Genomic DNA, 13,994 nt, shown 5'->3' with positions numbered 1-13,994 from the left:
GTAGCAAAATTTGTTTTGCTACAGTGATCGAGATTGCATTGAGATTGTTATCTCGATGCAGCTACAATGAATGGGTTGTCTCGACGCAGCCACAAGGAGATTTTTCCCACGATGCAACCACAACGAGAGGGTTGGCTCATTGCAGCCACAACGAGCTTCCTGCCTCGATGCAAGAACAACCAGCTCGTTGTCTCGATGCAGGAACAATGAAGGGGTTGGTACGATACAGCCACAATGAGATTTTTTGCCTCGATGCAGCCACAACGAAGTTGTTGACTCGATGCACCGTGAACAAAAGTGTTACTTCGATGCAGCCACAAAAAAGGGTGTTGCCTCGATATAGCCACAACGAAGAGGTTAATTTGATGAAATCACAAGGAGAGTTTCTTCGATGCAGCCACAACGAGCTTGCTGCCTCGATGCAACCAGAACGAGATTGTTGCCTCTATACAACAACAACGAAAGGGTTCGTTCGATGCAGCCAAAACGAGATTGTTTCATCGACGCAACCACAAGGAGGAGGTTGGCTCGATGCAACAACAACGAGATTGTTGTCTCAATGCAGCCACAACGAGAATGTTGCGTCGATGCAGCCACGATGAGCTTGCTGCCTCGGTGGAGCCACAACGAGGTTGTTGACTCCACAACGAAATGGTTTGATGCAGCCACAACGAGATAGTTGCCTCGATGCAGGCAAATGAATTTGCTGCTACGATGCAACCACAACGAGGGGGTTGGTTTTATGTAGCCACAACGAGATTGTTGGTTCGATGCAGCCAAACAAGATTGTTGCCTCCATGAAGCCACAACAATAGGGTTGATTCGATGCAGACACAAAAAAGATTATTGCCACGATGCAGCCATAACAAGTGGGGTGGCTCAATAAGGCTAGAACGAATTTGTTGCCACAAGGAAGGGGTTGGCAACGAGATTGTTGCCTAGATACAGCCACAAAAAGGTTATTTCCATGCAGCCACGATGAGATTAATGCCTCGATGCAGAGAGAACGAGATTGTTTCCTCAATGCAAACACAACGAGATTGTTGCATTGATGCTGCCACAACGAGGTTGTTGCCTCGATGCAGCCACAACGATAATGTTGCATCGATGCAGCCACAAAAAGGTCGTTAGATGCAGCCATAACGAGATTGAAGCCTCGGTACAGCCACAACAAGCTTGCTGCCTCGATGCAGCAACATCGATATTGTTACTTCGATGCAACCATAACGAAAAGTTTGCCTTGATGCAGTCACATCGTGTTTGTTGGTTCAATGCAGCCACAACGAGATTGTCTCCTCGATGCGGAAACAACGAGATTGTTGCCTCGATGAAGCCTCAACGAAGAGGTTCGCTCTAACAGGCACAACCAGGGGGTTGGCTCGTTGCAGCCAGATCAAGTTTGTTGCCAGGAAACAACTACAAAGAGCTTGCTGCCTCGATACAGCCAAAAAGAGGTGGTGTTGACTGGATGCAAAAACGAGATTGTTGCCTCTATGCAGCCGGCATAAGTTTGCTTTCCCATTGTAGCTACAGCGAATTTGTTACGTCAATGCACCGAAAACAAAGGGGATTGTTGCCTCAATACAATCACAACGAGAAGGTTGGATCGATGCCGCCATGACGAGAACAATATCTCGATGCAGCCACAACGAGTTTGGTGCCTCGATGCAGACACAACGAGATTGTTGCCTCGATGCAGCAACATAGAGATTTTTGCCTCGATGCAGCCACAATGAGATTGTTCCTTCGATGCAAGGAGAGGAGAATGACTAAAAGGATACAGGGGATGAGGAGTATTCCTTACGAGGCGAGGTTGAAGATGTTAAATTTACATTCTCTAAAGAGACTTAGGTTAAGAGGGGACCTGATAGAAGTCTTTAAGTGGTATAAGGGTTATAGCAAGGAAGATGTAAGCAAAATTCTTAGGATCAGCAACCAGGGTAGAACAAGAAATAACGGGTTCAAGCTTGAAAAAAAAAAAAAGCCACAACAAGATTGTTGCCTCGATGCAGCCACAACCAGGGGATTGGCTCGATGCATCCACAAAAAGGTTCTTGCCTAGATGCAGCCACAACGACCTTGCTCTCTCGATGCGGCCACAAGAAGATTGTTGCCTCGGTGCATTCACAACGATGGGGTTGGCTCGATGCAGCCACAAAGACATTGTTGCCTCGGTACACCCACAATGACGTTGCTACCTTGATTCCTTGTTTCCTCCATGTAATAACAACGAGATATTTGTTTTCATTTCTTCCACAAGTCAATGGAGATCAAAAGGCCGTGCGTTGCATTCACTTTTAATGAATAGATCCAATCTGCGAAAAATATTATGTCAAGGCACGACCATCACATACATATTACCAATCAAAAACAGCAATTCTCTAGTCACAAGAAAAAATATGTTAGATAAACTGACGTTAACGAAGAAATAATTGCCTCGAACACTTATAACATTGGACTCCAAGCACTATAATAACGAGATACAGCCATAATGAGATTGTTGCAGGCACAACGATGATTGTATCATCGATGATTACCACCGATGCAGGCACAACGAGATTGTATCATCGATGATTACCACCATGTTAGACACCAAAACACCAACATGGATACAAAGCACTCTATAAGAGAAATCATAGCAATAATGTTGAAAACTTGTAATAAGATTATTTTTGGACTTGTTAGGTACCAAAACGCTAAAGTGCATGGAATGCACCCTATATGAAAAAAAGAAAACAAAAATTACCAAAAACGCATCTTTTATTGCTTTTCAGGTTCTTACTTATCACAATGCTATTAAGCATGGAAAAAAGTTATATTGGAAAAAATAGATAAATAAATAAAAATCATATCTTTCAGTGTTTTTTATCTTGTCTAAGACACATATAAAGCACACTGTCTGGAGAAAAAAAAAACGATATTAATAAAATCGTGTGTTTTACTTAATTTTTACCTTGTTAGGTATCAAAACGTCAAAATGCATGGAAAGCACCCAATATGGGGTAATGAGACGACATTACTAGAAACGTGTCATTTGAGTGTTTATGCGCGCAATAGGCAATAAAACGCTAAAAAAAATATAAACAAATAAATAAATAAATAAATAAATAAATAAATAAATAAAAGAATGGAAAACACCCTATATTGGAAAATGAAACGAAATTATCGAAAAAAAAAATACGGATATAGCACAACACTGAAAAAACGTTTGTCAAAAAACGCTTAAAATGTATGCAAAGTACCCATTATGAGAAACGAAACGATATTAGCAGAAACCTATACAGCAAATCCTATACAACAAATATCCTATATGAAAAAATAAAACAACATTATCGAAAAAGAGTCTTTTTTTTTTATTTTTGTGGGGCTATTTTATAAACGGAAACGTGAAAAACCACACGCAAAAAATCCTTTACTGAGAAACAAAACTATTAAAAATAAAAAAAATAAATAAATATCTTGCTGGTTAACAAAACTCTAGAAATACAAGCAAAGTACCCATTATGGAGACGAAACGATATTAACAGAAACGTGTGTTTCAACGTGTTTTTTTTTTTTTTTTCACCTTTTTATCTAATATAACGCAAATACATGAATAAAAATTTATACGAATAAACACAACATTATTAAAAACGTCTATTATGAGCGATAACTACCATGTTAGAGACCAAAAAGCCAAAATGCCAAAAAAGCACCCTGTATGAAGAATCAAAACAATAGTGCTAAAAACGTGTAATTTGAGTGTTTTTTCAGACTGATAGATATCAGAACGCTAATATGTATGGAAATGGAAAAAGAAAAAAAATACCAAAAAAGTGTGTTTTGATTTTTTTTCTTACGTATTAAAACGTTAAAAAGCATAGAAATTATGCTATATTGGAAAAAAAAAATTAATTCGTGTCTTTTGGATGTTTTTGAGCTTTCGTACAAAAATCTGAAACGATACAATGATACATTTCTAGGGAAGCACAATAGCATTCATTTTTATTTTTATTTTTCTTCTTCTTATTATTATTTTTTTTTTTTTTAGTGTTCTTGAGCTTGTTAGGTTATAAGACGCCAACTTACATGCAAAACAATTCATATGGACTAACAAGACAATATTACCAGAGATATGTCATCTCAGTGCTTATGAGCATATTCAGCTAAAAAAAAAAAAAATGAAAAACACCCTATATGGGAAAACAAAACATTATCGAAAAACTGTCTTTTGAGTGTTTTTGTTTTTACCAAAACGGCAAAATGTATACCATAAAAGAAAAATCAGAACGACCATGATAACGACAAAAAAATCGTTTAATACAAGTGTTTTTGGGCTTGAAAAGTACTAAAAAGCTAAAGTGGGAGCAAACCACCCTATATGGGAAAAAGGAAACGATATGAGCAGGAATGTGTCTTATCAGTGTTTTTTTTTTTTTTTTCTGCATGAAAAACACTCCATACTGGAAAACAAAACTTAATGAAAAATCGCCTTTTGAATGTTTTTGAGATGCTATCTTACAAAAACTGTAAAACGTGTACAAAAAAAAAAAAAAAAAAAAAAAAAAAAAAAAAAAAAACTCGAGAAAAGAAAAATATTAAAAAAAAGTGTATTCAGTGTTTTTAATCTTGTTAGTTATCAAAACGGGAAAATTCATCCAAATCACCCAATATGGAGTAACGAGACGATATTATCAAACACGTGAAATTTCGATGCATTAGGCACCAAAACGCTTAAAAACATTGAAAAGGCTTTATATCAGAAAATAAAATAACTTTATACAAAAAAAGTACTTTATGATTGTTTTATAGTCTTTTAGGTACCAAAACTGTAAAACTGCATATAAAAGTGCCAAATATGGGAAAGGAAAAGAAGTTAAAAGGAACGTGTTATGATTTTCTTTTTTTTTTTTTTAGCTTCTTAGGTACCAAAACACTAAGACACATCATTGTAACTCTATGTGGAGAAAGAGAACATTACAGAAAAACATGTATAATGTGTAATCACATACAATGTTTGGGAGCAGCACGGAATATTGCATAGAAAAGCACTATAAAAAATATTCAGAACAATGCTAAAAAAACGTGTAATATGAGTTTTTTGGCCATGTCAGCTACCAAAACGCTAAAATATATGCAAATTATCCATTAAGGAAAACGAAACGATATTACCAGACGTTTAATAAGAGTAATTTTCACCTTCTTAGCGACCACAACGCTAAAACACATACCACCTTATAAGGATAAATAGAACAACATTAAAACGTGTATTATGAACGATTACCACCATCTTAGGGACCAAATCGACAAAATGCATATAGTATACCCTATCAGAAGAATTCGAAAAAAAAAAAAAACATTGCTAAGAACGCACAATATCAATGTTTTTTTAGCTTATTATGTATAAAAACACTAAGGTGCATGTAAAGCACCTTATATGGGAAAAGAAAACAGTCTTACCAAAGACGTGTTTTATTTATTTTTTTTTTTCATTTTCTTACAAAACCCCCCCCCCCCAAAAAAAAAACAAGTAATTGAAATATACAATAGTAATTGTATATTGAAAAACAAAAATTTTATTTGTGTTTTCAAGTGTTTTTGAGCTTCTTTTGAATAAAAACGAAAAAAAGGCACACAAAACATCTTTTCTGGAGACATATAACAAAAAAACTTTTTTTTTATCCTGTTAGGTATGAAAACGTCAAAATACATGCAAATCTCCCCATATGAAGTAGTCACGATAATCCCTGAAACGCTTCATTTGGGGGTTTATGAGCGCATTAGGCACCAAAAAGAAAAAAAAAAAAACAATATATAACAAAAAAAAAATCGAAAACCTGAGTGTTTTGAGTGTTTTACAGCCTGTTAGGCACCAAAACTATAAAAAGTGTATGCAAAGTGACCAATATGTGAAACGAAAAGATATTAACAGAAATTTGTATTATGAGTGTTTTTGGGATTCTTAATTATGAAAATGCTAAAAGACATGAATAGCACTAAAAAGCATACAAAATATCCTTTCTGAAGAAACAGGACAACATTATGAGAAACGTGTATTTTGATAAATAAATTGAAATGAATGCAAAGTACCCATTCTCGAAAATGTAACGATATAAACAGAAACATGTACTATAAGTGATTTTCACCTTCTTAGCTACCAAAACACTAAACCACATGAATATTATTTTATATGAATAAACAAAATATCCTTACTTAAATCGTGTATTATGAACAATTACCACAATGTTGGGGACCAAAACAGCAAACAGCAGTGTATCAGAACAATAATACTAAAAACCTGTAATATGAGTGTTTTTGAGCTTGTTAGGTACCAAAACGTTGACATGCATGCGAAGCACTTTTAATGAAAAAGAAAACTGTATTTCTAAAACATCTAGTTTTACGTACCAAAACACTTAAAAGCATGGAATACACTTTATAATGGAAAACAAAGCAACTTTATCAAAATAGTGTTTTATTATTATTATTATTTGTGTGTGTGTGTGTGTGTGTGTGTGTGTGTGTTTGGGCTTCTTTCGTATAAAAACGTTAAGACGCATACAAATCACCTTTTCTAGAAAAAAAAAAAAAACTGAACAACATTAACATAAACGTGTGTTTTGAGTGTTTTTTGTGCTTGTTAGGTATGAAAACGCTAAGGTGCTTACAAAGAACCCCATATGGGAAGACATTATTACAAGAAACGTCACATTTGGAAAACCAATAGATAATAACAGAAACGTGTAATAACAGTGTATTTTTTTTTTTTTCTTTTTTACCTTTTTGGCTAATTTGATAATTTTGTAATTTTTGTTAGGTTGTAAAACTAATGTGGAAAAATCCTTTGTGGGAAAAAAAAAAATTACCTTCTTACGTACCAAATCGAAAAAAAAAAAAAAAAAACATGGGAAAACGCTATATTGGAAAACAAAACATGTTTATCAAAATAGTGTCCTTTGAGTTTTTTTTTTTTTTTTTTGAGCTTCTGTATTATGAGTGTTTTTTTTTTTTAAGCTTCATAGGTACCAAAACGCTAAAACACATCAATATCACTCTATATCATTGGTTCCCAAACTTTTTTCTGGTCGTTACCCACTTTTCATATATGATCCTTGTCCATGCCCTCTCCAAACAAACAAATTCCACTGGATTGAAAAAGTGTATTAATCCCACGCAATGTGATCTCTTTGAATCTTACAAATCTGATAACTTTGTAATTCTGAAATGAAATGCTATCATAGGGAATCATAATTAACTGCCACAACCATGGCCTTCAGTGGCCACACACCCACCTCCTCCCAGACCATTTGCTTCTGAACGTTCATGCCAGGTTCATGTTTCCTTCACTTTTGAATCCCCATTCCACTCAGTGTGAAGGGTGATGTTGCAGATTATCAGCAAGCTTTTTGATTCTTGGTTTTGTTTCACTTAAAGCACACCGTAGGTCATACTTCACTTCAATTCTGTTGCGATATTTCGTTTTAATGTGGAGTCGTTGAGAGAATGCAGCCTCACAGGAATAAGTTGATGAAAGTGGGAGGAGGTGGAGAAAAGCTAAGTCACATAAGTTTGGGTATGAAGTTGCCATTGATGACCAAAATACTGTGAGAGATTCAGTTTCAAACTTCATTTTAGCTCCTGAATCCTCCTGAAGTGTCAACAGCTCAGTTTGGCCATCATAATTGTCATCAGGAATGCATGTCACTGGAGCAGTGAAGGGGGCCCTTACTAGCCGAGAAGTTAGGCTTTGGATATCTGGGAAGTACCTTTTAAATTCCCCTTCCAAGGCCTCAAGATGTTGGGTAATCAAGTTCTGCGTAGCAGCATCACACTCCTCTACAATTTCCGACACTGTCTCCAGCATTGCCAAGTTTCCCATTCCAACTTTGTGCCTCCAATTCTCCACCTTACGAATGAAAACTTTGAATTTGTCCACAAAATCAATTATCAAGCTTCCTTTCCCTTGGAGTTCAAGGTTCAGTGTGTTCAACTGTCCAAATATGTCAACAAGATAGGCTAGCCATATTTCGAAGCTATCTGCAGACCATGCTGACAGCAAATCTTGCTTGTTCTGTATTCTGAGAAAGAGGCTGATCTCTTCTCTGAGCTCAAATACACGCTGAACTACATTTCCTTTTGATAGCCAGCGAACTGCTGTATGAAATAGGAGGGTCTCATGAGCTGCATCCATATCTTGGCAGAGTCTCTTGAAAAGGCGTGCTAAGAGCACTACCTTTTACAAAGTTAACTGTCTTTATAATTGTATTCAGAGTATCCTGTAATTCTGAGGGTAGCGCTTTTGATGCAAGAGCTTGCCTGTGGATCATGCAGTGAAGAGGGATGGCATTTGGTGCTTTTTGTATAACTCATGTAAAACCTGACTGAGAACCCAACATGGCTGGAGCCCTGTCTGTGCATATCCCACAGAGATTGCCCCAGTCAAGACCTTCAGATTCAAAGAATTCAGTAAGTTTCTGCTTTACATCTTCACCTTTTGTAGATTGTTCAAGAGGCTCACAAAACAAGAATTCCTCCTTCAGATCCTCATCATGAACATACCTTACAAAAGCCAGGAGTTGTGAGCAGGACTGGGCGTCAGTGGACTCATCGAGTTGGATAATGAATAATCCAGCTCTTTTAATTTCCTGTATCACCTGCTCTTTGATGTCATCAGATATTTGGGAGATTCGGCGTTGCACTGTATTATTTGAGAGTGAAATAGCATTCAGCTTTTCAGCACTTTTCTCATCCAAAACAAGTTTTACCATTGTTTTGGCACATGGCAAAATTAATTCCTCCCCAATTGTGTGAGGCTTCTTTTTCTTTGCTATTTCAAGGGATACAAGAAATGATGCCTCTACTACGGCAGCATTTTGTTGATGAAAGGAACCACTGGCATCAAGTCGCTGTCTGTTTATGTTCAATTCTTGTCGACTAAAGAAGGAACGATCTTTGCCAACATGTTGAGGATGCTTGGTTTCCAGATGTAATCTAAGTTTACTGGGCCTTAGTGATTCAGCTGTGAGTATTTTGTGACAAATCACACACTGAGGCTTCACTACACCTTTATCAGTGATACTTGTAAATCCAAAATCCAGGTAGTTGTCATCATAGTTACGTTTCTTATTACAAGCCATCACTGTACCTGCTATGCACAAACAAAAAACTGCTATTTCTAACACCGCTAACATATGTCATCACCCATGATTAGAATAATAAAATGGCAAATATGAGATTGAAAGGAAGTTAGATTTTACGTTACAAAAAAGTTATAGAATGTGCATAAATACAGCAGATATTCTTCTTAATATACTTCATGATGCAGGGCTTACTTACCATTAAAGTGGTATTGATGTTGGCTTAAGTTCATATAATGCTGAAGTATTCACAGGTGGGATGAAACTGATTATATGGGGAGGCACACACGGTGATCAGTGTTGCAACTGTGAATGTTTGGTTAACTGAATAATATGAACATCCTTGCTGATACGTAAGATTCAAGACCAGGTTATCATGCAGAATACACAGCTTAGGAAGCCTTAGATTAGGATTATGTTGAGTTAAAATCATCTTGCTTCCCTAATACATCCCCATGTCTTGTTTTATGTCAAGAACACAGAATCAGATTAAAAAAAAAAAAAAGAAAAAAAAAAGGGACGTATTACTGTGTCTGGCAGCAAGGCATTGCACAAACCTGTACTGAACCTGTAAGTTCCCTCCACTGGCTACCTACCCGCTAAACTCCTTTGGTTTTATGCATAGCCTCAGATTATGGCCCCCAGTTTGGGAACCACTGTTCTACATAGTGAAAGAGAACGACATTGCCAAAAACATGTACTGTTAGTGATTACCATCATGTTATGGACCAAACCGATAAAATGCATATAAAGTCTCCTTTAAGAAGAATCAGAAAAAAAAAAAAAAACTGCTAACAGAATGCTTGGCTAGTACGTCAAGGAGGCATGGCATGACACATCTCTTCCTTTATTTGATAACGCAGCAACTGCGAGGCGTCCCGCCTCACCCTTGGGAAAAAATATCGTACATATTACATCTCCAACATCTCCCCTTTAAGATGAATGTGTATCTACTAACACATTGATCTGACATGTGGAATGGGTGATGTACATATATCAAAGGAACTAAAGGCAGCTGTTCAAGGACAAACAAAAACTGAGAAATAAAACGCTAAACTGGAGACGTGTGACCAGTGAATATAATATGTGTGTGTGTGTGTGTGTGTGTGTGTGTGTGTGTTTAGACAAAATCGGCCAGCTACCTCGCGAGTTTAGCTTGTCTCCTGGGGCATGGTGGCTGTGGGTTGCAGGTTTTGGTGAGGGTGAGGACTGGGGGTGAGGAGGGCTTGCGGTGTGGCCCGTACCTAAGCGTGTTGCCGCTAGTAGCGTGGGGGCGAGGGCGGGCCTCAGGTACTTCCAGCTCCTGAGACAGATACAACCACTACCATCGAGCCTGACGGTGTATTGCCTGTGCGCTAGCCCCTCCACCACCAGGCCGGTCCGATCCCACGCTTTCGAAGTTTGGTCTTGCACCAGCACACGAATGCCTGGGAGAAGCGAGACTGTTGACCATCAGCGTGTTGCATTCCTCTCCCATCCGTATTTCTCTTTCACGGAGTGTCCACCTTGAGGTGCCAGCGGGCCGTGGGCACCACGTCGTGTAGCTGCCTCCCCGCGGTGAGTTGGGCGGGCGACTTATTTATCCCCCTTAACAGAGTTTTCAGGTACTGAGGGAGTGCCAGTGCAATTTTGTCGGTGTCCGCCGGGGGACTTCTGGGTATCGCGATAGGAAGTCTGCTGCGGTGTGTCTCTTTCCAGGTAAGTACTTCATCTGGAAATGGTACTTAAGGGTCCGTTCCTTCAAACGGAAGAGCCGCGGGTTGATTACTTCTATAAGAGCTCTGTCCCCCAAGAGTTTCGTGAGCGGGCGATGGTCGGTGATGATGGTGAGGTTTGGGCATCCTAGCAGGAACAGCCTGGCTTTTTGGAGACACCACATTAGGGCCAACATTTCTCCTTCCACAGCAGCGTAGCCGGCCTCGGCGGCGGTGAGGTGGCGGCTGCCGCACAAAGCCAAGCGCCACCCTGACTTGCGGCAGCGGAATAGCAGTGACAGTACTGCTGCAGTATGACGAATCCGATGCCCTCCTTGCTCCAATCTGTGATGGCTGCTGTGGGCCGTGTGTTGTCGTAGTATGCAAAGCCTTCCCGAGCGAGTTGGCATATGGTGTCCTGAGCTTTATGAAACTTCTTTAGTTGTTCGTCCCAGTACACGGTCTTCCCAGTTTTTTTTTTTTTTTTTTTTTTTTTCAGGAGCTCCCTGAAGTCATTCATAATCTGTGCTGTGGCGAGGAATGGCGCAAGCTGACTTACAAACAAGTATCACGACCTTAGGTCTGAAATGGAGGACTTTTCAGGCATCTTGAAGCTCTTAACCACCGCGAGAGGCTCGTCTATAGGCTTGTATTCGTCCCACACGAGACAGAAACCCACGAAGTTGACTTCCCTCCGAGCGAACTGGAACTTCTCTGGTTTTAGGGTGATGCCTTTCGATGTGCACGTCGTTAAGAAATCGTAGGTATGCCAGAAGGCCTCCTCGATGCTGCTGTCGTAAAGTAAGGTGCCATTGTGTTTCCATGCACTTGTGTTTCCGTGCTATGCCCTAAATAGCGTCGTCAAAGCGCTTCGTGTAGGCGTCGCCGGCTGAGAAGTGGCCCATGGGGGTATCTGAACCTTCCCCATGGAGTGATGAAGGTGGTAAACTTTCAGCTCTCCTCATGTAGCTCCACCTGTGGGGACGCTTGATACCATATCAAACGGGGCAGGGGTGTGGTGTGTCTCCTTTTGGCACGCGGCGTTGAGACGCTGGTAATCCACGGTGCGCCGCGGCTGGCCGGACTTCTTAGCCACCACGACCACTGGGCTCCCCTGCCGGAACAGGCTCGATGACGCCACGTTTGATGTCCTCTTCCAGCTGAGCCTTCACCTCGCCCTCCCAGTGTTTCGGCACTGATGCTGGTGTGTGGCAAGCGTAGGGGACGGCGTTAGCAGGTGGATATGATGAGGTTTTCCTTCCATCGCCGGTAGTGGGTTTCTGGCGGTGTTAAATGTCGAGGCTGAGAAGTGCTGTAAAAGCCACTCCTCCAGCCGGTGTGCGTGTTCTTCATGCGGTGTAACGGCATCCTTAATTAAGGGTTTGGTGTGTGGGCACGACTCGGCCACCGCGTTGGTGGCCAGTGCCCGCACTGCCAATCTGTGATGGCGGGGAAAGCCTTCTGGGATTAAATCCAGCTCTCCGCACGCCCCCAGTGACAGAAACAATGACTTGGCTGAGGGTAAGAAGTAGACGTCTTGCTTCGTTACCAGGCCTCCCAAGGATATGTTACACGGGTGGGAGCCGATGCATTGTAGTGGAAGGTCCGCCACATCACGAGCAGGTTTGATGTGGAGGCTGGAGAGCAGGGTCGTACCGGTGACACACACCTGTGCTCCAGTGTCTGGGACTGCCGCAGTGTGGTGCTCGGCTCCGGCCCCTTCAGGTGTTACCGTCACGTGTACGGTAGGTTGGCGGGAAAGATGAGTGCCCGCTGTTGTCACTGAGCCTGAGACAACGTTGCCGGGTGAGGTACAGTCGGAGCGCTTTGAGCTCCTGCAGCATCTTTTGAAGTGGCCTCGTTTACGGCACCCGAGACAAGTTGCCTCCTTGGCAGGGCAAGAGGCTTTGTCTCTTGCCTGTTTGGCGTCGCAGTTCCAGCAGCCACAGAGGGCTTGTGTTTTAACAGCTCTTGTAGCGGCGGCACCGTCGCATGGCTGGTCTTCCTCCTGCTCGATGGCGGTGCCAGACGAACGACCCGTTTCCCGCCACAGGCTCCCGCTTGCAGCGTACCGGCGGGCTGCCTCTTAAGAGCAACACATGACCTTTAAGGTATCAACACTATCTATGCTATCACACATGTGATAGATTTGATGTTTCAGGCCCGTATCACGGACCCCTGTCATCAACTTTCTTAGGAGCAGGTACTCAGAGAGGTCATGGTTGCACTGGGGACACTGAAACGCGCAGTCACTGCTTTTCTCTGCGCACCGAACGAAAAAATCCCCGACACTCTCGTCCTGTCCCTGGCTATCACCAAAGAACTCTGTCCACTGCACTGCTACATTCGAGGAGCGAAGCACTAGCTTACCTATGGCGTCTAACGCCGCGTCTTGTGTCAGGGCGCCTTACTCACCGAGGGTGAATTTTGCGTCGATGGCGCGCTGTAATGCCGGTGTGCAGTGGTGTACGTGGTGGACTGCCTCCTGTTGTGACCATCTGCAGAGAAAGAGCCAGCATTCCATGGACCGTCTCCACGACCTGAAGGCCGCTGGCGCTATTTCTAGGTCGCACTTTTCGGGGGCGGCCTAGGGAGGTACCCGCGGGGTATGTACCGAGGCGGCGCGGGCGGTGAGGGCAGCCGTGTCCACTTGTAGTGTTGCCAGATCCACAGATTTTCCTGAGGTTCTACAGATTTCAGACCTTGTTTCAGATTTTCAGATTTTTTTTTCTAAATGGACAAAATCTACAGATATTTTCCTCACTTAAGGCACTTACTTAAGAATATGGTATGCATGAGTTCGGGACAGATGCCCTGTATTTTTCTTTTCCCTTGCGGGAGTTGCCGATAAAAAAGGCCAGCCCTCCCCTAGAAGGAGGCACCTGCAACATCAAGTTTTAATTCAGAGGCTACATAAAGATCAAGATCATCCTGATCCCCGAGGCCCGAGGGCGCGCGCGTCATGTAAACAAAGTACAAACATACTCCCACAGTCCCACAGCCTGCCCTACACGACCCCAGCAAACACACAAGAACAAGCTATAGAGCTACATCGTCGCTATACCCTTACAACTACAAGCTATAGCAAGTAAGTAAGCTCTGCATGCTCGGAGGCGTAACAATAGGGTGGCAGAGGTAGCAAACTGCCACGGGGCCAGGGCCTATATAATAATGATTAGGTAAA

The 13,994-nt window shown here is 41.4% G+C and overlaps 2 protein-coding genes across 2 annotated transcripts; both read right to left on the bottom strand.

Moving 5' to 3' along the window:
- Nucleotides 1–7,345: 7,345 nt before the first annotated feature.
- On the bottom strand, nt 7,346–8,170 carry LOC135107211 (zinc finger BED domain-containing protein 5-like). The gene has a single exon (XM_064016881.1). It carries the CDS (start codon nt 8,168–8,170, stop codon nt 7,346–7,348), a length of 825 nt encoding a protein of 274 aa, XP_063872951.1.
- Nucleotides 8,171–8,345: 175 nt separating this feature from the next.
- On the bottom strand, nt 8,346–9,116 carry LOC135107200 (zinc finger BED domain-containing protein 5-like). The gene has a single exon (XM_064016875.1). It carries the CDS (start codon nt 9,114–9,116, stop codon nt 8,346–8,348), a length of 771 nt encoding a protein of 256 aa, XP_063872945.1.
- Nucleotides 9,117–13,994: the final 4,878 nt, after the last annotated feature.

This window comes from Scylla paramamosain, chromosome 2 (genome assembly GCF_035594125.1).
Source record: "Scylla paramamosain isolate STU-SP2022 chromosome 2, ASM3559412v1, whole genome shotgun sequence".
Lineage (NCBI taxonomy): Eukaryota > Metazoa > Arthropoda > Malacostraca > Decapoda > Portunidae > Scylla > Scylla paramamosain.
This window is presented reverse-complemented; position numbering and strand designations above follow the sequence as displayed.

Bases quoted from the DNA above. Each gene is read 5' to 3' on its own strand.
- LOC135107200 (XM_064016875.1), bottom strand. From the start codon at position 9,116: ATGGCTTGTAATAAGAAACGTAACTATGATGACAACTACCTGGATTTT.
- LOC135107211 (XM_064016881.1), bottom strand. From the start codon at position 8,170: ATGGATGCAGCTCATGAGACCCTCCTATTTCATACAGCAGTTCGCTGG.